Raw genomic sequence first — 24,327 nt, 5'->3', positions numbered from 1 at the left:
TTGGCTTTGTTGAACGCTACCTCGGCTATGTATTGTTGATACCCAGAGCTTCAGGGGTCCAATCAAATGGTTGAAGACAAAGATGGGACGGACAAGATAAGGTAGCAATTGAGAAGAGACCAACAATTTCAATGAAAGCATCGTCAGCCCCACTAGCAGCTTGTTGCATGAGGTATTCCGGCCTTGTCCAGCCAGATGACCTTCCAACCTATGACTTCCGTTTCTTCAATCTTGACTTTTAGACATCTCAGTCTAGACGTTGGAATCGTACAGGTCAGCTGACCAGGCTGTGCTAACTTGACCACACACACTTGGCGCCGGCCAGCCCACACTCGTGCGCAACTGCCCATCTTTAATATATTATCGGCAAGCTGCCTCCTTTACTTTCTCAGCGAACGAGTCTAGCATCATGGCGAAATTGCAATCAGTGTGCACCTCGACTCTGGCCGGCGCGCAACTGCAACTGACTGGCCATTGCGATAATTGTGACGGCTGAAAATGGGAGAAATGGATTCTGTGGGGGTGTTGAAACTTAAGGTTTAATTGATATGTTTTCATTGGCGGATGTCGAATAACTGTTGAATACGGAGAGCTACTAAACTCTAAGCAGATAAATTCAACCCCAGACTTCAAGAGCTCCCTCGAATAAACTTTTGGCAGTGCTCCCGTAATTTGAGCGGTCAGGTCCTTGCTGACATCTCCTATTGTTCCGAACACGACGGAGTAAGATGTACTGGTGTCATTATCTGGCATGGCTTCTGGGGCGTGCTCTCGAAGTGCCAAACTCTATGTCAGGTCCCCTGAGCAAGAGCTTCGGTGTAGCTTTAGCGTCTTGCCAAGACAGCAGTTGAAGGCTTGTTGAGACTCGGCCCTATTGTTGCAGGTTGACCCAACACGCTCCGGCCCGGTAAATCGAGAAGCCCAATGTCGCCTGCGTGTCGTCTCTGGATGTGCCCCATTCCACTTGTGCACCATGTGGATCTGCGGGGTGGCAAGCGGTTGCTGGCGTCCACCGGGCCTGTCCCGCCGCGTTCTCGTGAGCAGTCGCTAGTCTCTTCTGCGGAACTCTGGCCTCCAGCTCTGCTCTCAAACAGGCTGACGCCAGATTCTAGCAACTTGAGCAATAAGACCACAATAGACCCCATAGCAGCTACCATGAAGAAGAGAGCGTAGAGAAAATTATACCATGTCCGCGGAAAAGTGATAATGCCATCACAGCTGAAGATCGCGGCTACATTGAGGAGTGGTTGGGACATCTGTCGTTCATATTAGCCATTGACCCCGGACCTTTTGAGATTGCCAGTCCGACCTACCATTGTTATCCACAACAGCATTCTTTTCTCCAGCGTATTCGTCGCATTCATATTCGGTGTCAACATAGACTAATTGAGATATTAGCGTACACTTTTTCAGAGTAGTCAGAAGGATTTCGTGCGTGAATCTACCTTTTTTCTCCCACGAATACCACTCTCGAGCATTGACTCGCATGTTCCTTGCAGCTCGCCGATGTCTCGGTGAGTCCGGCCCATCTTATTCAATGTTTTCCGGATCTGAGATAAAGGCATCATGCAATCTATAGCATCTCCAACTCGGCCATCTTGATGTAGAAAGTAGTTCACGTCGGTTTCCGTGAAAACCGCGGCGCTACTTAGGGTCTCGCCAAGGGTCCTTTTCAGATCCCTCAGAACGTCTCCAGCTTCCTTGACCATCATCTCACACTCGTTGAGCTTTCTCTCGGCTTCTTGTTGAGCTCTTAGGTTGCGAGACGCTAGTAAAAAATCATCAAGAAGCTTCTTGTGCTGTCCTACCTATAGTTAGGTACGTTTGCCCTGTCAGTCTGGAAGCTCATGCGGAAATCGAGAAATCCGGGGAACAATCTTACCGCTGCTGCAATAGCCTTGTGAACATGAAAGTACAGGGATTCCCATTCGCCATTGATTTGGTTGAGACGGATCTGAAGAATGCGAATGAAGTAGCTACGAGGCTCCCACGAAGACCTCATTACATCGCTTTTACCTCTCCAAAGTGGGTCTGAATCCAGCCCATCCTCTTTGTCGTTGCCATAGCGGGCTACCATGTCGGGATGTGGTTCATCGTCGAGTGCGTCTTCGTACCAGCTCTCAAGAAAGGCCACTCCAGTCCAGCGATGTTGATCAGAACCCGTGACAATTGCACTTGTGTGGCTTGAGTATATCACGTCAAAGGACGTGGCCTCAATAGGTATCTTGGTGAATCTTCTCATAAACGTGATGTCCATTGATGATCTTAGAGGTTCCTCATTCGACTTTTTCCTCCGATCGTCAGTCCTTGGTTCGGCCGTTGTACGTAAGGCTCTGAACGGGAGGGAAAGTTGGAGTAAAAATGTCTCTGGTCCTTCCGTCTGCCCAAGATGTGAACACGTTTCTTCCATAGAATAAAGATAGATATGAGGTTTCACCACTTACAGCAAAAGAAACCCCAATTTCGCTCTTGGCTGAGAGGTGGTTAAGGATGCACTCAGTCACTTCTCTGTAGAGAGACTCCGGAGAGGACCCAAGAAGAGCAAGAATAGACCAAGAATCTAGGTCAACCACGTAGCTACCAGCAAGAAGGTAAGTATTTGGAGATGCAAACAGGTACATGTGTCTGCCTGACTCACATCAACCTGCGTTCTGCCTCGACGAAGCCACTACTCACAGTAGATTGTTCATAATCGAGTTCATAGCGCTATGTTTAAAGCGTTAGACTTGAGTTATCCACTACTCTTCGGAAGCCAAAGGGCATACCTCTTTAGTCGCCTCTCTCAACAACTGCCTTGCTGATAGGCCTCCGAGAAGAGGTCGGAATTCCGGTTTACTGCCAACGTTGTTGCTATCAATGAGGAGGGCTACCTTGGTTTCCGGCACCCCGTCTCCATCTTCTTCCAACTGCTGAAGTGTTCTTCCCTGGATGATATCGAGGAAAACATCAAGTCGGAACTGGTCTGGAGCCCAGTTCTCTTCGGTTCGCAAAGAGCGCAATATATCTTCTTCTTCGGGGCACTTTAGGTCTTGTTCCATGTCTCGAAGGGTGGCGTAAAGCCATGGAGTATTCTCCCAGTCGCTGGGAAGTTTTCTTCTGTTGAAGAACCGCTCGGGCCATGGGAATGGTCCCGCTTGCTCGACCCTATTTGGGATCCGCACATCGAGTGGCTTCGGGAGCTTAGTTGGTTCAACCGGTTCTGTTATAGCATCCGCGGAGTGGGCTGAGGAAGGATAGCTTGAAGCCTTTCCCAACCGCGGTAAAGTCATGGCTAATCCACTTCCGTTCTTGATTTCGCAATTATTCGTTGTCTGTCAACTCGTATTATCTCGACCTCGATGGCGCGATTTTCGATAACGTTTTGCCCACCCACCCTCTTGATAAACAACAACAAAATGCTCAAACTCCGCCAATTTATGATATCACAATTATTACCCTCGCTTTTCTCTTCCGTCGTCCGTCTTCAGGTCCCTGATAAACGTTATGCGATTCGTTTCTAGTTGTATTTTTCCCGTTGAGCCAAGAACCCTGTGTGAAGAGTGTTGTTGAGCTTTCCGGGTTGATCGTATGTACGATACTAAGTAGACATCTTAATGGAGTTCAGAGTTTTTCCGCGTTTTCCCTTATTACGTATGATCGCTGTGGCTGTGTTGGTCGTGGGCAGTATCGTGATGTAGGTGTTGCCGGACGTGCAGTTTGTCCACTCGACAACGCGAACACCTAGGGTATCCGCAGCTGACGCAAGGATCGGTAACCACATTCATGCCCCCCTGGCCACAATAGCACTGTCACTACCATCAGTATGTAACTTGAAGATTTGTCGTTCAGACAGCTTCGCATTGAAAAGCCTGCAAGCAGCAACGAGATATGTAGGGATAACGCACGCAGGTCCAGCGGAAGGCATACTTTTTGCGCGGCGGCTATTGGTGGGACGGCCCGTCAGTGGCTGAGAAATTGATATATGAGAGAGTCTATAGCAACGGGATTTGGGAATATAGACAAAAGGGCGCATTATGTACCATGTTTGGGACGTAATGGATGTCTCTCCAAGTTTACTCTCTGAAGACAACCAAGGATCTACGGTTGGCCACGTTCCAACCCCCTTGCAACGCCCTTCTGCAGTGGCTGTTGGTTTGTCTTTGCATGTAGTGTGTCTGGAGTCCATGCAAATGATCACATGGACAACTCGGCCAGCAAGATCAGGGCGGCATGAAGACGTTAGGTGTCGAGGGCGGTAAAGATTCGGGCTGGAACCGCTGGGTGGTGTGGAGGCTATTGCGAAGATTGGCCAGGCGCCCGGGTCGCCTTCTCTCGAGAGGCAACCAATGGGGTATTATACAAAAGTTGGGTCATTCAGGGAGGAATTCAAATGCGCTGGTTGCGTGTTCCACGAGAAATTTGTTTGCCCGCCACGACCATGCCAAACATAGGTTGTTTGTTTTCTTCAAAAGGACATGAATCCGGATGTACGATTCAGGAGAATAGGACAAGGATTTCGAATTCGATCACCTACTAACAATTTTAGACGTTCGAGTCCGGTCCGGTTTATCCGGTGGGGCAGACCGTAGCATGTAGTAATGTACGCTGGAGTCCCCGGTAGTACCAGACTGCCAGAGTTTGATTGCTTTGACTCTAGGCTTCTGTGCAGACTACCAACATATTTAGGGGTAAGAAAACATATGTTCGGATACGCCGAAAATACATGTGCCTCTGGTAATCCACCGCAGAAATCGGGCTGTCTGCACTGCTTACAAATTGAGGTCTAGTGTAGATTTCTACCCTATCGAGAGCCAGGTGATACATTTTCCCGTTTTCTTCTTCCAGCCCTCCCTGAGTCTCATGGTCTCAAAATGCTTCCAGCTGCTGGTATCGAAGAAGTAAACCTGCTTTCATACATAATGTGTTGCTTCCAGATACGAACATGTTGCCCCCCAATGGCATCAGGGGCACAGAAAGGCATGGCAAGGTTGCTGGCGATGAACTGGAGTTTGTGCTCAAATGGGATAAACTCCCGGCCTTTGAGTTTTCTGCGTGTGCTGATCCGGATATCCGTAATGAAGTGAGATTTGGGGAAAGCGGAGGAGGCAGAATCGACGACGACAGGTCTGCTCCTCTGTGCCTCTGAAGGGGCCAAACTATCTAAAATTGCATATCAAATCATCACACTATTGCATCTCCCAAATTAACAACATTTAGACATTTAGGGGGGTCGACTACTCGACTCTTCGCACGGCTGCGACTTGATCCAACATCGGGACTCGGCTGGGCACAGGGGAGTCCATGGTGGCTTACGACCTGGCCATTTCGGTTCTTAGTCTATCTGCACTGCCTATCTAGGGTACGTACCCATGCGTGCCATGCAAGGTATGTGGCGCTGTGCTAATGTCTGGGGAAAAGTCCAAGACGGAAAGCACAAAAACCATCGCATCGCTTTCTGGTCGCGGCAATATCATTCGTTGATGATGCCTTTGCACATCTACACATTCTGAACGCCGAAACGTCTGCTTGCGCCTATACCCACATGCGTATGAGAGGCAATCATCATCATCGTCCATTTCAGTTTCTCATTATTGACGTTAAACTAGTTCGCCTCAACTTTGCGCTTGCCCGACGGATGATTGATCACCACCAACCGCCGCATCTTTGATCATTCCGCCCGACGTCGTGGCTCCAATGGACACATTCCTCAGCTTCTCGTGAGACAGGTATCTCACCGGTCGAAGTACGGCTTACGATTCGAGCACTTTGACTCAAGCGACTCATGCAGGTTACCTACCCACGCGCCACCTTTGGTCCCAGGCCTGATTGTGCATTTTTGACCTGCAGGGCCTCGAAGACGCACCCAAAGTCCATTTGAACCTTGCCTATTGGTGTGGCCTTTCATCTGTGGCCTCCCTCATGCCCATAGCCACTCTCCTTACCTTGCAGCCTGAGCCATCGCGTTTGCTTCCAGAACTCAAAGTCACCCCTCATTGAGAGCCATCCCAAGATTCGCATGCTTTGCGTTGAGACCAAGCGTTGTGCCAATCTCCCCGGTCTCGGTGTCGGGTGTACAGCAACATGCCAAGGTAGTAGTCGTTCGCATCACTTGTGATACCATACCTTACCACAAGAGTCTTCGGTGTCTCAAGCAGGCCTGCCCGAAGTCGGCTTCGCTAACGCCAAACAATTCCCACCATCAGAGTAATGGGTAGCTGCAACACCACAAACAGACCACGATCGTGGGATGGCACCACAGAAAAGGCTTCTTCTGGAGGGCGATCATAGTCACCTAGGCAGATCGACTGCTCCTGTCACCGAATCTCTTGCCTCTCAGAGTTGCGCATCATGCCCGTCCGCTGAGCCCCGCAGGCTGCAGGAAGAGCTTCGCCCTGAATGGATGACCCGCACAGCAGTCTAAGTCCATGTGATCTTTTCCTGAGCGCCATTGTGCTTGATGGTTCTCTGGATGCCAGTGCTTCAGTCGTAAACTTGACCGCCTCGATGTGTTTCCTCACACCCGAACCAAATCTTCCCCGAATAGCTTGGTCAATGGGCGAGAACATCATCACTCCAGTAATATTACTTCTCATCGACCTGCTGCATCGACCTGCCTCATCGGTCCATCCGCCCGCAGCCAAGCACCGCCTGTATTTCACATCGCTTCAGGGCTACTGCCTTTTACTCTGCAGACCTTCTTCAGCTGCATGAAAGTGCGTTTATGGATCAGCCAGAAGAGCCCGATAGCCTGCTAGGACTTTTGGCAATTGACTACCGTCATCGCACTGATTGAACGTCCTGGAATTGGCCCTGTGGCACGCTATTGCGGCTGCCTGCTCATGGTGTTCAGAAGCTCGGGGTTTCAATTGGTGAAGAAGAAATTTGCTACGGATAGATCTGCAGCAATCGCAAAGCTCAAACGCGTCACCTGCTTGTACCCATCCTGAGGCACCACAAACATCGCCGATCTAAGTCACTCACTTTTGACTATGGTCAGAAAGGTACTCGGTGAAATCATGGCCAATTCGCAACTGCCACGATAAAATATGCCGTCTGCGAGGAGCATTGACCTTCAGCTATGATTCTTACCGATCAGCTGAGTTGAAACCCCGCCATAGCCTGCATGAAAAGCAGCGGCTGCTGGAAAGACGTTGAGGAATATCGATGTCACAGGAGATGCGCGAAACAGACACCCTCTGAAAGCCGGTGTCACTGCAATAGTGTCTTCGTCATGTATAGAATCCAGTCAAGTGAATTTCTCTTTGCTCCAAGTAGATCTTTTGTCTCGACGGGCTGGAGGTAGGCCAATGAGCAGGCAGCAGCATCGAGTCCTTTCAAAAGAGACCGTCTTCTGATGATCAGATGAGGTGACGATGTAGAGCGACCCATCTTCCACAACCATACCCTGGCTTGTTAAATGAGGATTTCAGTCCATACAGCCTCGTCGTTTATCAAAATCAATCAGAGAGTGCTAAATAACTTTGCGATTGGCGTTGAGTACTGACAACAGCCTTAGCCCATTCGAGATACATTAGTATCATATTTCTTAGGCCGATGACCAGCACTTTAGAACTCTGGAAGTTAAGGAAAAACTTAAGACGCGTCACTTCATTTTTGATAAGATATTGAATTAGTGAAATAAGCAAGAACATCTCATCTTGAGAAGATCACATTGGCGTGCGATCCCCCTCTCAGTTAGAGTGTTCCCGGTAGCGTTTTCATCCTCATCCCCATATGTCGACTTCCGATCCAGCTGGGTATGCATAATCCAAAGGTCGTGAGACCATGTGCAACCGACCTTTCACGTGAACTCATTCCATATTCAAAGAAATTATATTCAGTTTTTATGATCTTGCCCACAGTAATTCTTTTCTCAAGACTCCGACATCTCCGAGTCAGCCTATGACAACCAAAAATCCCAGGGACTTGATTCTTTGTTTAGTGACAACTATGTTGAAATGGATTGTTTTGATACACCGACTGTTGGGTTCTTTCCGGACTAATAGTCAGCTCCTACTACATATAGTTAGGGATAGGGATTGGTGCACCTCAAGCTCTCAGGGTGTTCTAGGTGGCTAAAAAAGATGACGTTGCAGGGTGCTGACTAGGGCGTAAAGCCTTCGTCGTGGCAAACCATGAGATCTGTAGGATAGAGCAATGACAGCTGTACTATCTAGTGCGGCTTCACTCGGTCAAACCAGACTTCTCAAGCGGGGTCCGAATATTTGGTCACGAGTAGCCCAAAAGCAATGACCTAAGTATGTCGCTCGTTGAATATACCGTTTAGTCAGAGCAATCTTTGCATTGAAACGTGAAGTCTCTCAAATTGTCATAGGTTTCTAACAGCGGCTTTGGTTACTTCTAGTAAACCACAGGTATGACATTCCCAGTCGGCTTACGATTGGTTACGAATAAGCATAACCCCCTCGGACTTGGGCTGCAGCACACCATCCTCGATACAGTTTACACTAGGGAAAGACTGTACGAGGTATCATTGTCCGTAAACTCAGTATAGATTGTTCGACACTAACCTCTGGCATCCTAATTCACTCATGCTCAACGTTTCCCATACTGGACTCCAAACGGGGTATCCCATGATACCAAGCGCACGAAGTGGGGTGGACTCATCGCCCATACATCAACGGCACATTATCCGACGCCGAGAAGAAGCGAGCCAGGCTATAGGGATCATCAAAAGTGGGTTGATACGTGCAGCACCGCCTTTTCTACGAACAAGCAAGACGCGTTCAGGGGTAGTTCGGTTTTGTGCGCGATAATCAAGTAGAACACCAGCGGTCTACTCAGACAAGTTCATGATGAGAACAATAGAGCGTCAGCTGAAGCGACTCTAAGAGAAGACGACTCGATTCCTTTAGCTGCATCGAGGCAAATGTTGCGGATGAGAAAAGCATTGCTGTATCAATGGAGTGTGAAAATGTTGCTTTGGTTTCCGGAGAGAGGCTTAGGGTGGCGTTTGGTGGCCTTGAGATACGCTCTTTTGGTTCAATATCCCTCTCAAATGCTGAAGCTTAGCCAAAAGTCTGGTGTTTTGGAGAGCCGTGCCGCGATGCCATCGTCGGCACCGACAGCCCCTTAGAGTCGCAACCTGGATGCATGTCATGAAGCACGTAGACATCGAGTCAATACGCTCACAATGACGTAAAGCAAGGCATCCTCTTCACACCTCGGGGTGTAGAAAATCAATGGCAGTACCGAATAGGACACCCATGCGTAGGTAAAGTAGGTGGGTGACGTGGGGTTGCCTTGGACTGTGAGGGCATGGATCGTCCGAGTCCCTGCGCTGCATGTGATCTGTCAATATTACCAATACCGGATGGCTTGAGACATATGGAATCTCTCCCATCTCTGGGTACTTCATTGGGCCAGGTCAATGTGACAGTGACCAAAGTGGTCTTTCAAGGACGTAAGAAGTATGCAAGTCCTATGAGAACCACAAAATTGGATACTCGCTGGCGGTCATACCTCATAAGCCAGACATATATATTATTGTGCATACCAGAACAGCGCTTCTACTATCGTAAGACTCGTCCCATAACTAACAGCTGTCTCTAGTATTTGAAATATCTAGCTGTTTATTGCGCCAATCGAAACTGCTTATCTCTCATTGTTGGAGACGAAAGACCAACTTACGACCAAAAAAGGTGCAAGGGTTGCTAAACGGTTCTCTTCTGACTCGACTCGCACAGCAACTGAAGGCATAGCTGCCTGTTAGGCCTCTGACTCTTCTTTTTGCAAAACTTTCAGTTGGGCGGCTATGCCAGTCCGCCCTACATCTTGCAACCTGGTTTCGGGACGCGGCATTGTGCTCTGCGGGCCTTTACAGAGGTGGCTCGACAAATAGCACTGAAAGATGCTCCAGAAGCCGAAGTGACGGGCCCTTACAGGTATTTAGTGTGACAGCGTGTCCGGCCTGAGGTATCTTGCATTCATGGCAGCGAGCATGCATCTAAGAAAGTGAGGCAGTCGACAGGTCACATAACCCAAATTTCAAACCTCGACAGTATATAGCGTTAAGACCACTCGTCACATTCCTGACTCGATTTCATTATCAGTTATTGGCTAGTAATTTATGGGGCGAGCCGTCTGCGATTGACGCTTTGAGGAGTTCAAGAGGGGGTTGTTTCTAGTTCCACCCACCGCTCCTCTCAGGTACCTGCTAATAGATTAGAAATGTGAGTAAGATGTTGAATAATCTTTCATATTTATGCTTGCCTCGGACGGGATATGGCAACGCTAAGGACTCCTTATCCCAGGTCGACACACCGATGGACTGTGCCGTTGGTAGTCTTTTGCAACAATTGTGACTTGAAAGAGAAATGCCAGTGGGCGACAGAATAATAGTGTGTCAGCCAGTCAAGTTGACCCCCTTTCCCATCACCACTTGCAACCTGTCGTATCATTGATTTCTTCCTCCATGGATTCTCGGAGTGCATTACTTGGAGAATTTCTTCAAACTAAAGCAGCTCATAGTAAGAGTACCTTGGCAGTAATAGCAGCAATTAAAATAGAACCTCAGTACAGGTTGCATTGAGCGGTAAGTCATTTTGTCCCCTAGTTGAGAGGATGCCGTGAAGCATTTTTCACACGTAGAGCCGAATAGTCAACTGGAGGAGCAATACAGAATCTTGGAGAGGAATCAGGATTAAGCAGCTAGAATCTCGGTGTAATATTAGATCAGCCGGAGAAGAACTTCTGCTTCGTCATGCGATAAAGCCAGAGACATGGATGAGCGGAGCATCCCATCGACTCATAAATCTCGAGATCCAGACTGGGCACCTTCCCCAGATACAATCTCAACCCTGCTTCCACGTCTTCAAGTCTCTTTGGCAAGCGTCTCACTTCGTTCTGTACCGTTCTACTCCTCTCGACGATCCATCATCCGATGCCAAGAAAGAACCTACTTTAGTAAGATGCTAGTGATGTTGAAAAAGCGGGTTGAGACACGTACCAAGGCGTGTTCTGCTAAAGAGAAGCTAGTCGAGCTAGTTTAGGAGATTCCCGGCGCCACGCAAACGCGTCACGACTCACGAACGCAGGCTTATGAGAGCGTGGTTCATACATCAAATTCAAGTTTGGGATGGTAGAGAGCTGCAGATGGTGCTGTGGGAGGATCGCGCATCGACAGAAGCAGATCAGTAGCGACAAGGCTTAGATAGAGACGGCGAGTAGCCCCCTTAGTCTATCTCAAATGCAGGTCCTTGCAAATTTCATCAGCTCAATGCAGAAATGGCGATATTGTGCACCTACGGTGCTATCAGGAGAACTTGATAAGTATACGTAGTTTGCGGTAAAGTAGTTAAGGCTATCTGACTTGTCGATGATCTCCCTGCTGAGAACCTGGGAAGCGCGATCAACGCTTAAGACATGTGTATAAGGTCAAGATGGATACTTGAGCCGACGATCTAGTGATCAGTCAAGCTTGCTCAGAGATGTATGAAAGGCCCAGAACACAAAAGTCTAGTCCAGTAGAGTCTAGACACCCTTACATCGAGCCATTCTCCCCATGCGGACGTTCAAGGGATGCCCATGTACTAGGAAGCTATCGCTATTGCGACGATTCCTTCGTGGGGATGTGAGACTGTGAGTTGCCTCTGACTGGCAGTGGCCATCCGCTGCTGCAGGTGATCTACACTCCAGGCGTATGACGAAAGACTTACTCGGACCAATGGAACTTCGTCATAGTTACTCTTTCCGCTGGATAGAAGCAATCAACATGACAATGGAATTAACGCACATGAGTTGCGTTGGATCTTCAAGCCCTAGCTCATCACCCCATCAGCCTGCATACTCCACGACGCGCCTTCAGGGGCTACCGAGACACTTGACCCGATGACCAACTCCCGCCCGCTCGGCGCGGCATTGCCTTCTTATGGACTTTGTAGAAGCTAACGGCCAACATTGAAAAAAAAAAAACCATCGCCTCTAGGGAGTTCTCATTGGTTACAAGTGCACCGCGATTCAAGATCTCGCCTTCGCGTGGCGGCAGGGAGAGTTCAATCGAGCCAGGTTATTGGTAGGTCACATTGCCCCTATTCTCAGCAGCAGTGAAATCTGCTCAGGGGAAGAGTAATCCATACCGCCCTCTGTTCAGGAAGACTCGCATATGTTCGCCAACAACAACGTCGAGACATAAGCTTGAAGTCGAGCTTGATCACTACTTTTGAAAGGCATCTAGGTGCTAATCTTTCATCAAGGCACCCAACCTCTTTGCAATACGTAAAATGGCAAGGAACACGGCGTAGGTGAATTGAACTATGCTCTCGCCTACCATAAGCCTTACGAGGGATAAAGTGCCGAGAGTTCATGGCCATGTCTCAAGATCTCAAGTGCTACGTTTCTGTCTTTGTGACAAGACTTCCAGCACTTTCGGAACTTGGCTCGCATTTCTTTACTACACATTGATGGCCGGAGTCTTGGAGTCCTCATTCCAAACGTTTAGCCGACAGGGTATTGGCTGGATGAATAATTACACCAAGCGAACAGGGCTCAAGATTGAGGAAACTCGAGGCTGCCCATGCGGATCCAGGAGATCTCGCTGCAAATTGACCCGAAGAAGAACTTATCATTCATGATGCGATGAGGCCAGGAACATGGGTGAGAGGGATCAAACTTTCAAACCAGCACCCGTATGCTTCTTCATGTAGTTGTATCGGGCCTTTTAGAGCGACGAGAGATAAATGGCTCTGAAGATGCCTGCAAAAGGCGTAGAAACGCTTTTCATCGGTATGCTTCGGTATTCTGGTTGCTGCCATTGGACCAGCCGCATAATGTCATCCAAATCACCAACCGTCCCTAAGCCGAGAACATGTCTACATTCTCCCTGTCATGCAGCCATCGCCATAAGGTAAGATGTCCTCATTTCAGAGTTATCCAGTGATGTTGCAACGTTACTCTGTGGGGTAAACTTGCTAAGCACGTTTCAACCTTGCCGTTTGCAAATAGGGCAGCCAAGGCTAGCCTAGCCACGCAAGCAACCCCATAGCATGATCGGGATCAGTCCTGACGCAGGAAGTCAAGTTTTCAAGTTGTCCCCACTGACAAATAGGAAGCAGGCCGTGATGCTGTTATCTTTACCCCATGATCCTGGTATCCGAAAGGAGTGAGACATTCCCGATCAGAAATGCCGGGTGGATTCCGCGGTCTTCAGTTGGGAATGGTCCCTAGACAAAAGCCCGAGATGCTTCGGTCTGGCCGTGAGGCGTCTCGCCGAGGGAACGGCGGGTGGACGGCGACCCTAATACCAGGTTTTCCTGGTCTTTGTCGTGTGGACTCGTGCGGGTAGTCTGTCAGACGTCAAAGCTTCATCCTGACAAGGCATTATCACGTGGCATGGTCCAAGATCGTCTGCTCAAGGCTGGAGTCAATATCCGTGTCTCCCTTGCATATAGGGCGACGCCAATCACTTGCAGAATAAGAGAGAGTTGTGGTAGATCAGTGCGAGAGCTGGACTAGGCTTGCTGACTCGCGGTGTGTAATACCTAACTTGGCACGGCTTGTTCTTGCGAAGTTGCGGCTGGCGGCTCTATTCGTACGTCTACCAAGGCTATGTTGAGTCTAGTGTAGGTCCTGGGTGGTTGAAGAATGTGTAGGGTGGATCCGAGCGGTCGTTAGATCGGTCTCATCTGCGGTACTCAGGCGAATGACACGGTTGAACGAAAAAGAGTTCAGCTGAGCGTTGAAAGAAGATATCGTCGATCAGTGTCCATTTGCGTCGATGGAAATCGGAGCCAGCTCCGCACTCGCGCGTGCCGGGCCACTGCTGGGCCAAGAATTAGAGTTCAACTGGAGTGGGCTTCAATTGTAACCTCCGAAAGGGGCATGGGGGCCAAAAAACTTGGTTTTTATTTTATTTTCTGTTTGGTGCTGCAGTTTGGAGTGATGTCTGAATTTTGCCCGGGTATGTGGGCAAGGCTTCCCAGTTTGTCTTTGTTAACTTCGCTCTCGGCGAACCTCGGCCGCAAGATTCTTCGCTTGGAAAACCAAAAGTGGAAAGGGAAAGAGGATTTCGTAATCAAAGCTTTCTCGGGTCGGGTGCATGGATGCCGTCAGCCGTCAGCAAAGTGGAGACTTCCATTACTGCAAAAGGTACGCGGGACCCCTGTTCCGGGACCGTGGGGAAATGTTTCTCCCTGGAGGACCCGCTTAAAAGACAATCAATCTTAGCGTTTCTTTCATCGGCCAATCAAAGAACGGAAAGGCGCAATCATCGGAGGCAGCCAATGGCTGGTGGCGACGGAAGCTGCCACAAGTGGGTCTGGATCCGCACCGTCCTTTGGCCGTGGAGTGGGGCCGCCCAGGGGATCACCGAAGAACCAATTGAGAGGAGCCACAGCCAAAGGACTGAGGAACGACTGAGAAACAACCAGTCAGCCATTTCCCTTTCGGGCGCACGTTTTCTTCTTTGACTTCCCGCTGCCTGAGCCCTGAGCTGTCAATTGTCATCGCGCTCGTCCGAACTCGTCAATTCATCAGCGAAATATTCATCAATATTATCACATTTCCTATCTCTCAGCCGCCATTCCGACAGGGTCCCTCCAGGCTCCGAGGGTCTCGCAAAACTGTCGGTCTGCGCGACGCCTAACATAATTCGCTTCCCGTCGCTAAGTTCGCTTCGCTGCCAAAGTCTTGGTATTGAGAAGGATCAGCATCTTCCATCGCAAAAGAGCCCACGCCAATCCCTACCGGGCCAGCAGTAGGCGGCCACATCCCATCCCAAGCACCACACACGCACGCCAGCCCAACGGCAAAACGGCCAGCCCCCGTCAATGATCTAATTGATCGCCCGCAGCGCTAAGTCTGCAAGTCCGCGGGGGTCAGACCGTAGTCTGCTTATCCTGCCGGGTGCAGGTTTTAACGAGACGACGTCCCCACGCCCAGAGAACTCCATCGTCTGACCCTGACAAGTCGGCATCACGCCGGTTCCAACTCCGTATTCTACCAATATCAATCCCACGATCCCCGCCCATTCAGCCGGCTTCGCTTCAACTAAACGGATCGGGGTACCTGAGCGCCCAAAGACATGTTGTGCAGTTTCAGCTGCAATGGTGGAAATTGTAAGACATCCTCCCAACAACGACTCCATCCCGTCACTCCCGTGAGCAGCTTTTTGAGGCCTCCCCCAAAACTAACTGTGTATGTGTGTGTGAATAGTCGCTCAACGGCGATGGCAGTGATGGTGATGGCCGCGTTGGTTCCGCCCGCGATAATTCGACGGGCGGCGGAACCGTCAGCAAACTGAACGTTGGTTCTGACTCGTCTTCGTTGATGTCGCTCGTCAGCACCCTCATCCCCGTGCTCATCTACACTGTCGTATGCCTGCTCATCTTCTGGGCCTTGCGCCGAAGGAGTCTCCGCGTCTACTCCCCACGCACTATTCTCAGAGACTTTTTCTCTCAGTATGTCATCACCCCATTGTCACCCGTATAGTGATCCGTACAGCATGCTGATTCCACGACAGCGAGCAAAGCGTACAGCTTCCCAAAGGATGGCTCAACTGGGTGAAGCCGTTCTGGACGGTTCCGGATACGGAAATCCTGAATCGCTCCTCATTGGATGCCTTCCTCTTCCTTCGGTATCTGAGGATACTTACTATGATCTGCTTTGTTGGTATTTGCATAACATGGCCAACATTGATGACTATTCATGCTACCGGCACCGGTGGGCTTTCACAACTGGACCGCATCACCATAGGCAATGTCCAGAACTCCAAAATGCTCTTTGCCCACGCAATTATTGCGTGGGTCTTTTTCGGTAGGTGCCCCTATCTCATACGATGAATCTCGTGTGGCTAACACTCCCTTCAGGCTTTATCCTCTTCACAATCTACCGTGAATGCATATACTACATCAATCTTCGCCATGCCTATCTCCTATCACCTTACTACTCCAAGCGGCTGTCCTCCCGGACGGTCATGTTCGGCTGTGTCCCGCCAAAATATCAAGATGCCGCCCGCATGCGAAAGTTATTTGGCGACACTGTCAAGAACGTCTGGATCCCCCGAGACACGAGCGACTTGGAAAGGCTCGTCAAAGAGCGAGACGAGACGGCGATGCGGTTGGAAAAGGCTGAGATTCGCCTGATCAAGATGGCCAACAAACGGAGGAACAAGCAACTAAAGGCGATTGCCGCCGCCCTGCCAGCTCTCCCCGAAACCGTCTCGAGCCCGCCGTCAAGTGGAAGTTCTGAACGGTCTGACGACCCCGAGAAGGGATACCCGCATCAAGAGAACACCGCCCTACCCGACGTCAACGGCTCCGTCGCCGCACAGTGGATCGGGGCCAGCGAACGACCGTACCACCGACCCCTGGCCAACTTCTTCCGCCGAGTCGATACGATTAAATGGACGCGCCTGAGAATCAAGGCTCTCACGCACCAGATCAACAAGCTGCGACGAGGCTTCCTCAAGGGCGAGGGTCGTCGACTACCTACAGCCTTTGTCGAGTTCTCCTCGCAGGCTGATGCCGAGCGGGCGTACCAGACCCTGGCGCACAACCGCCCGCTGCACATGTCGCCGCGGTATATCGGTATTCGTCCAGACGAAGTGGTCTGGAGCTCTCTTCGGATGCGGTGGTTTGAGCGCATCGCTAGGGACTTCTTGACGCGTGCGTTCATCACGGCCGCTATTGTATTCTGGTCCATCCCGTCCGCCATCGTCGGAACCATCTCCAACATCAAGTTCTTGTCAGAAACATTCCCCTTCCTGGCATGGATTACGAAGCTGCCTGACCCGGTCACCGGTATCATCAGTGGCCTGCTGCCCGCGTTGGCCTTGTCGTTCCTCATGGCTATCGTTCCTTGGATGCTGCGAGGTAAGTGTACCTGTCGACCCCTTTAATCATCCTACTGACTTTTGCAAAGGTTGTGCCAGGCTTGCAGGTGTTCCATCGCTCTCTCTGATCGAACTCTTCGTACAACACGCATACTTTGCGTTCCAAGTAGTTCAGGTCTTCTTGATCACGACTCTTACATCCGCTGCATCGGCGGCTCTTACACAAGTGCTGAAAGACCCTCTTTCGGCAAAGGACCTGCTGGCCGACAACTTGCCCAAGTCCTCTAACTTTTACATCTCCTACATCCTCATCCAGTGCCTAGCTGTCGGTGCTGCGTCTCTGCTGCGAGCATTCGACATCTTTCGCCATCACATCATGGCAAAGGGCTTCGATAACCCTCGTGGACTATTCAGGATCTGGCACAGGGAGCGACCCGTGCACTGGGGTGCCGTCTTCCCCGTCTTCACAAACATGGGCGTCATCGGTAAGCCACGCTGTACTCCTCGCCTTCTACTCTTTCACCTCTGACCCCCACCAGCCATCAGCTACTCCTGCATCGCGCCCGTCGTTCTCGGCTTCGCCGCCGCCGGTCTGTACTGCATCTACCTCGTCTACAAGTACAACCTCCTCTACGTCAGCGACGCCTCCATCGACACCCGCGGCCTCGTATACCCCCGCGCGCTGATGCACCTCCTCGTCGGCCTCTACCTCGCCACAATCTGCCTTGTCGGCCTCTTCGCCCTGCGCGCAGCCTACATCCCCATGGTCCTCATGATCGGTTTCCTCATCTTCACCGCGCTCGTCCACATCTCCCTCCGCGAAGCAATCTTTCCCTTACTCTACAACATCCCCCGCGCCTTGGCCCTCGAAATGGAAGAGCTCGACGGCGGCTTCGTCGCCCCAGACTACCCGCAAGACGACTTCCTCACCGACGCCGACATCACCGCCGCGTACCCAGACTTCTTCGACCCAGGCGAGGAGAACGAGGGCCCGACGCACGAAGTCAACGGCACCCGTGGCGTAGAGGGCGCATCGGGCCTAATGGCCTCCGTCCAAGACTGGTCCGCCGGCGCAGTCGCGAAGAAAATGCAAGCCACGGCTGAACAATACGGTCTCGCAGGTCCCATCGGGTACATAATGCACTGGATCGACCCTGCTCCCGACCCGAACCCCAATTTTGTCCTCCGCTGGCTCCACCCAGGCGTCTTTGACGACTTCTCCACCCTCCGGCGCACCATCCCCATCGACCTGCCCGATCCGACCGAGACGTACCCCGCGGACTACGCTCGTCGGGCGTACTGGCCGCCCGAGATGGCGTCGCCGACGCCGGTGATCTGGATCCCGCGCGACGCGGCGGGGGTGAGCAAGCAGGAGGTGGAGCACTGTAGCAAGGTTGTCGGGTGTTCTGACGAGGGGGCCGAGTTGAATGCCAAGAACCGGATCGAGGTTGAGCTTGAGAAGGCGCCGTTTTGGGTGCCTCGTGTTTTGTATTAGGGCTTTGTTTATTGACCAACTTAATGTAGCGTGGCGTTTTGGTGTGGTTTTGAATGGATGATACTCCGTAGAGATACTAGCAAAGTAATATGCTGCTTTTTGGCTCAGAGATCGAGCGACTTCCGAGTTCTAGTTTCCGATTCGCACATTGAAGATGATTCCACCAAGTCGTGCTCGTGACAGTGCCCTGTGATGGACACGAAAGATCTATACCCTCTTAACCTCATCCTCAATCACCCGCCACGCCCTCTCCGAAACCACCATCTGCGCCCAATAATTCCCCTTGTGATCTTTCCCCTGGATATAAATAAGACACGGCGGAAGAAGGCTCATTCGCGGGGTATTACACTGCCACACAATCTTCCCCCTCGGCGTCTTTCTCTCCTCCTTCTCTTCCTCTCCCTCCCCCTCCTCTCCTTCATCCCTGGGCTCCTCCTCAGACTTGACAACAGCAGGACTAAAATCAATCACCTCATGAAACCTCGCCTTCCCCACATTGGAAACAGACACCACGAACCCATTCGCCTCCGTAAACTGATTCGTGCTCCCACTCTCCGCGACGGCGGTATATGTAAGTCGAGTCGAGGCGTATACCTGCGCATCAGTGAGCTGGGACCGCACAGAGTTTCGGATCAGCGCGACGGCTTTGCCAAAGGGGGCGTGAAGGAGACCCAAAGCTGTGGTGTTAGTCCAGTTGTAGGCTACCAGGTTCGAGACGTGCGCTTCGCCGGCGGGCAGGTCGTCTGGGTGGAGGCGGCCGCGGAGGTCGAGGGCCGTGGAGATGGAGATTGGTTTCGTGGGGGAGGTGGAGGGGATGTGTGAGCAGGCTAGGCGGACGAGGTATGCTGTTAGGATGTCGCCGTCGCTGAGGCGGCCTGTTGTCGTCGGTTCTTCATCTGCGGGTGTTGCTACATCTGCTTCGGCACGCTCGCGAAGGCGGAGAAGTGCTGTAGCCGGGATGAAGATGTTTCGCTGGCGAATGCGGTTCGTGAGGAGGTACCACAGTAATCCGAGCGTGAACCGTACTTTTCCCCAGCCGTTTAATCTCTTGTGTTCCCATAGGAACGGCTCGTCGTAACGTTGCTTCTCTGCGTATGCGACCTTGGCCATTGGGTCAGAGGATAGGTCTGCCAGGGGTGTGACGAGGTCGTGTCTGCCGGATAGGACGCGACACCAGTTCTCGACGAGTTCGCGACGGCCCATGCCGTCTGTTATGCTGTGCGGGTAGGTTATTGTGACGAAAGTTGCGTCAGTGAAAGTTATGATGTGGAGGGTTAGGAGGGGGCGGTCTATGGTTGTGTAGTCTACGAAGGTTCTTGGTGCTTCGGGGCCGGCGAGGAGGGGGGTGAGGGTTGAGGGGGTATCGAGGATGATGGGATGGTTTGGGGAGGAGGTCGTCGTTTTGGGAGGGAAGAAGAAGGAGGGAATGGTTGAGGATAGAGGGTGCGTGGAAACGCTTGAGGGGTTTGGCTCTGTTGTGAGGTGGACTGCTGGGCGGGAGGGCGTGAAGGATTGAGGGATGTGAAGTTCGAGTTTGCCGTCTTTCTGATATGATTGTTAGTTACGGATACATTTGATGTGTCTTTCACAGACCAGGAGTTGGGTAGGGGCTTTGAGGCGTCGTAGAACTTACCGTCAGTCGCGGCCTTCCGCCCAGCTTTTTCCAGTTGCCGATAGTGAGAAGCTCTGAGAGCGAGTCGTGGAGCATGACAGGGTCAAGAACGTCGTGGAAGCACATGCTCCAGCTCATGATCATCATGCGCATCATCCAGGAGCTGTCCATGGCGGAGAGCTGCACCACGGTATCTGTGGGGATCCGGTCCGGTTGGCGGGGCTCGGGGCCCAGAATCGGGTCGAGCAGAGGCCGAAGGGACGGCATGACTGGATTCTGGGTATAAGTTCTCTGACCGGAAACTAATCGTGAGGCTGGGAGAGGGTTTGAAGTCGACTCAAATTCTGCGAGAGTAGTGGTTTGAGCAGAAGTTATGAGATCGGTGATGTTGGTGGGCTGGTGAGGAAAGTCCCAAGAGACGAACACAAGGGATGAACCTCGGTCGTCCAATAGTGCAATAAAGTGTAAACGGCATCGTGCGGACAGGGACATGCCCTGTCGATAGAAAGCTTATACTGGTGATAGCCGTTGTCAATGATATGGGGTGGGAGGGTCTGACTCGTGAAGGGAGAGATAACCTACAGATAAGGTCAATTTAGATGAAGAGCTCGTGGGGCGGTGAGATGACTGACTGTGAGACTGAGTCGACCATTCGTCTTGACGAGTAGAAACGGGGAACAGACTATGGACGCCTAAGAGCTCAAAAGCGGTGCTTTCGAGATAGACTAAGTAGGGCATCCTACTGCCAAGACATGGAGACCGGTTGTCTGGCTTGAACTTTGTCTTTACTCTCTCGGAATAAGACTTGAGTCACTTGGAGGCTTTATCTGTTGCTTTGTTAGAAGAGAGGCATCCAGGGACTTGGACAGTATCGGAAGCAACATGCCACTCACCATCGAACCCCTCCATCCCACTTTCGCGGCAGAGATCCGTGGAGTAGACTTCTCCGAGCCGCTTTCGAAAGACGTCTTGCAAGAGATCCAAGCTGCCATCACAAAGGTCCGTATCAACGACTTTCTCATAGTCTTACAGGCTTATTGCTCATCATTCGAGGTGTAGTATGGAGTCCTAGTATTCCCAGCAACCGGCCTAGACGACGAACGCCACGTCGCCTTCGCCAGCCTCTTCGGCCAACTCGAGCGCCGCAAAGACACCGGCGCGCCGTCGCGGATGAGTCTGCCCGAGTTGACGGATCAGGGTAATATCGACGCCAACGGCAACGTCATCAGTTCTCAAGATCCACGGGCTCAGATTAGCAAGGTATGTCTCTCCCGATTAGCTTCCAGCTAAGGCATGAGCTCAGGAGTATCCATCTCTGACGTTTGAGTAGGGAAATACGCTCTTCCACGTCGACAGCAGCTTCAACGCCCAGAGAGCAAGTTACTCCATCCTCTTGGCCCACGAGATTCCCCCATTGGAAGCGGGCGGCAACACCGACTTTGCCGATACGCGCGCAGCGTGGGATGAGCTCCCCGAGGAATGGAAGCAGGAACTCCTTTCCAGGGATTACGTCGCTGGCCATTCATTCTGGTATTCCCGCAAGAAGGCGTGTCCCAACTTCTTTGCGAAGCTTGAGCCGGCGAAGCACCCAATGTCCAAGCACAAGGTCGCCCAGCTCCATGAGGCCAGCGGGAGGATGAACCTATTTGTGCCTTCGCACTGTCACCATGTTGAAGGCCTCGATGGTGATGAAGGGAGGGAGAAGCTGGAGTACCTTTACCGCCACGCCACGCAGGACAAGTTTGTAGTTTCGGTTCCGTGGAAGCAGGTTGGCGATTTGGTCATGTGGGATAATACTTGTACTCTCCATCGAGGGACGCCGGTGGTCGGGAGCCATAAGAGGGATATGAGGAGGGCGACGGTACTGGATTGGAGCCAGGGAGCTTGGGGCCTTAACGAGAAGGTCGAGAGGGACTTTGCATTTGCGGGAGAAGTTATGGCTGATGTGTTTCGATGTTTGTCTGGTTGATATCTTGCGATGAGGTTTAAGTAGTCGGAGGATAGCTCGTCTCTCTGTTTCTCTGGAGGTGAAGTTGGCCTTCAACAAGACTGTTTTCAATCAGCAAGGCCCCCATTTCTCAGTCCAGCATTGACTTACTTTCAGATACACTGAAGCCTTTTGAGTCTCTTCAACTCTCAAGAACCCAGCCAGTCTTTGATATCAAAGACTTTGCAGCAACCCGGGCTGCAAGTATACCAACTCCATTCAAGATAGCCTGCTCCATTCCAGCAAAGCAAGGCCCTGCCTTCTTGATTCAAGGATCGCTTCCTTGTCTTTCTTTTGCCGGGTCCCTCCAATACTTCAAGGCAGTGTCCCCGCCTCCCGTCTAAGTGCCCCGTCCCGTCAACACTTAGTTACCACAACTCACCTTAACCCCCCAACCCGGGCACGGGAAGAGAGTAACTGAAGTCCCCGCCCTCGATAGGCAACCTCTGAAAGGCTCTTTCCGTTTGGTTTGACCGCCCATCACGTGGTCAACGACCTCTGAGTGGCCCAAAAGGGGTTGTTTCCTCCCCTTTCGAGGCATCGTGATGAAGAAGGAGGCAGACTCGGCCCGTAACGGAGGCAAAGCAGAGAAGGACCCCCAAGGCATCTCGTCCCTTCTTCCACACTTCACCTCGCGTTTCCTCCTTGCCTCGTCGTCACTGAGGAATTTCATCATTCCATCTTTGGCGCACCTCAAACACCTTCCACTCTACCCCATCATCAACCACTTCCTCTACTTTCTTCTCCTCAATCCTCCATCGCAACAGGCTCCAGCCGAGCCTTCAAGACACCATGGCTGAAACCGCGGACTTGGTCACCTATGACGATCTAGTGGCCAAGATCAAAGCCGCTGTCGCCAAGAAGCTCGCCGAAAACGAGTCGGCTCCCGATGCTCCTCGCTCTGTTATTGTGCAGCGCAAATTCATCAAGATCAAGATGAACCGTCACAACCTCGCTACCATGCCCAACGAGGTCCTCGGCATGATCACTACGCTTTGCCATGATCACCAGGGCGGAGGCCGCGAGAACGTTCGCAACCTCTGCCTCGTGAGTAAGCGCATCCATGACATCGCGCGTCGCGAGTTGTACCGCACCGCTCCGATCCAGACTCCCAACCAGCTTGCGTGCATTGTCAGAACCCTCATCGAGCAGCCCTCTACCCGAAAGCTGATCCATTGCGCGCTGATCAGCATCGACACGAACAACTTCACCGGCAAGAATCCGGCGGCTCCCACTTTCCGCCACTTCTCGTCCACTCATCTTGATGACTCCAAGCTTTCGGCGCGTGATCGCCAGCTGCTTATCCTCTGCAAGGCTACCTGTGGCACCAAGGCCCCCGAGAACCTCCAGTGTGTTCTCGGCCTCTTCATGTTCCTGTTAGAGAACACTCACCACCTCACGATCTACGTCGACAACTACCTCTCCACTGTCGACCGCTTTCTGACTGCTGGCCTCTGCATTCTTGCGGCCAATTCGTCCAACAACCTCGACTACTCGCCTCTGTTCCCTTCCCTAGCGAGCTTGGACTTGATCAGCAAGACCTGGCTCCAGAGATCCAGCCAGACCTTCTTCGGCAAGGTCTTTCAGCCCACCTTGGCCCTTGCGGCTTCTTCGCCTCTGCTCGTCGATTTCGGTTTCAAGGGACCCGAGGGCGAGCTGACCCGCGTTCTCATGCAGTGTGGTTCTGATGTCAAGTTCCCCTTCGAAAAGATCCTGCTGCATGGTAGCGACTGGACCGCCTCGAGCCTCTGCGTTCTGCTCCGCCGTTGCCCGAAGGTCAAGCATCTCGAAGTCGAGACGATCCCGGACAGCGCCAACCACTTGATTGGACAGAACATCAACAGAGTCTTGCCCAAGTATTGCCCCAAGCTTCGAGTCCTGTCTATCCGCTTCTTCGGAAACAAGGAAGACTTCTTCGGTCCCCGTTTAACCCTGAACTGCCTTCCCAAGATGGACAACCTGAGAGAGCTTCGCATCGAGATCGATTCTTTCGTTCGCGAGGCCAAGTACCTCGGCGACCTCAACCTTGCCGAGAAGCTTCCTGACAGACTGGAGAAGCTCTTCCTGGATGCTTCGTCCGTGAAGTTCCCGGGTAAAGTCACGTCCAAGACCCCCGCGGTTCTTGCGCACAAGGAGCACGTGAAGAGAGTCATCGAAGATCTCTGCGAGACACGCGCAGAGGAGATCCCTCTCCCTCGTCTCGACACCATCGCCATCGGTTGCAAGTACAGCAAGCCGAAGCAGTGGACCAGAGTCGCCAATGACACCATGGCCGACACCGACGCCAAGCTCCGGGTCTACACCGCCGCCGACGCCAAGACCTTGTGGGCGAAGTCTTTCGACCAGATGAACGTTTGAATTGTATCGAGGCCACACCGATGGAGACATGGCAGCTATGGTTTGGCAAGGGGTATCATGACGACACTCTGTGCAAAGGAAGCTGGCATCAACAAGGGTGGAGGTCC

The 24,327-nt window shown here is 51.8% G+C and overlaps 6 protein-coding genes across 6 annotated transcripts; 3 read left to right on the top strand and 3 right to left on the bottom strand.

The window, feature by feature from the left end:
- Positions 1–620: 620 nt before the first annotated feature.
- Positions 621–3,269, bottom strand: BDZ83DRAFT_700424 (uncharacterized protein; the record flags this gene model as incomplete). Its single annotated transcript, XM_060511428.1, has 6 exons — positions 621–1,256; positions 1,314–1,382; positions 1,446–1,804; positions 2,441–2,577; positions 2,639–2,706; positions 2,766–3,269. The coding sequence occupies 6 exons, from the start codon at positions 3,267–3,269 to the stop codon at positions 825–827; spliced, it is 1,569 nt and encodes a 522-aa protein (XP_060364489.1). The 3' UTR covers positions 621–824.
- Positions 3,270–3,563: 294 nt separating this feature from the next.
- Positions 3,564–4,115, bottom strand: BDZ83DRAFT_354587 (uncharacterized protein). The gene is made up of 3 exons (XM_060502542.1): positions 4,020–4,115; positions 3,885–3,920; positions 3,564–3,785 (listed from the first exon to the last, which is right to left on the bottom strand). Exons 1-3 carry the CDS (start codon positions 4,020–4,022, stop codon positions 3,627–3,629), a joined length of 198 nt encoding a protein of 65 aa, XP_060364488.1. The 5' UTR covers positions 4,023–4,115; the 3' UTR covers positions 3,564–3,626.
- Positions 4,116–15,041: 10,926 nt separating this feature from the next.
- BDZ83DRAFT_752674 (uncharacterized protein) lies at positions 15,042–18,263 on the top strand (the record flags this gene model as incomplete). The annotated part of the gene is made up of 6 exons (XM_060514235.1): positions 15,042–15,053; positions 15,151–15,395; positions 15,458–15,750; positions 15,804–16,808; positions 16,858–17,253; positions 17,308–18,263. 6 exons carry the CDS (start codon positions 15,042–15,044, stop codon positions 18,261–18,263), a joined length of 2,907 nt encoding a protein of 968 aa, XP_060364487.1.
- A 207-nt stretch (positions 18,264–18,470) lies between these two features.
- On the bottom strand, positions 18,471–20,142 carry BDZ83DRAFT_752673 (uncharacterized protein; the record flags this gene model as incomplete). Its single annotated transcript, XM_060514234.1, has 2 exons — positions 18,471–19,808; positions 19,897–20,142. 2 exons carry the CDS (start codon positions 20,140–20,142, stop codon positions 18,471–18,473), a joined length of 1,584 nt encoding a protein of 527 aa, XP_060364486.1.
- A 615-nt stretch (positions 20,143–20,757) lies between these two features.
- Positions 20,758–21,844, top strand: BDZ83DRAFT_652257 (alpha-ketoglutarate-dependent 2; the record flags this gene model as incomplete). The annotated part of the gene is made up of 3 exons (XM_060510511.1): positions 20,758–20,874; positions 20,935–21,135; positions 21,206–21,844. 3 exons carry the CDS (start codon positions 20,758–20,760, stop codon positions 21,842–21,844), a joined length of 957 nt encoding a protein of 318 aa, XP_060364485.1.
- Positions 21,845–22,654: 810 nt separating this feature from the next.
- BDZ83DRAFT_652256 (uncharacterized protein) lies at positions 22,655–24,220 on the top strand (the record flags this gene model as incomplete). Its single annotated transcript, XM_060510510.1, has 1 exon — positions 22,655–24,220. One exon carries the CDS (start codon positions 22,655–22,657, stop codon positions 24,218–24,220), a length of 1,566 nt encoding a protein of 521 aa, XP_060364484.1.
- Positions 24,221–24,327: the final 107 nt, after the last annotated feature.

Source organism: Colletotrichum acutatum (assembly GCF_030867785.1).
Source record: "Colletotrichum acutatum strain CBS 112980 chromosome Unknown BDZ83scaffold_52, whole genome shotgun sequence".
Lineage (NCBI taxonomy): Eukaryota > Fungi > Ascomycota > Sordariomycetes > Glomerellales > Glomerellaceae > Colletotrichum > Colletotrichum acutatum.
Note: the sequence above shows the minus strand (reverse complement) of the source record. Positions and strands in the feature narration are given on the sequence as shown.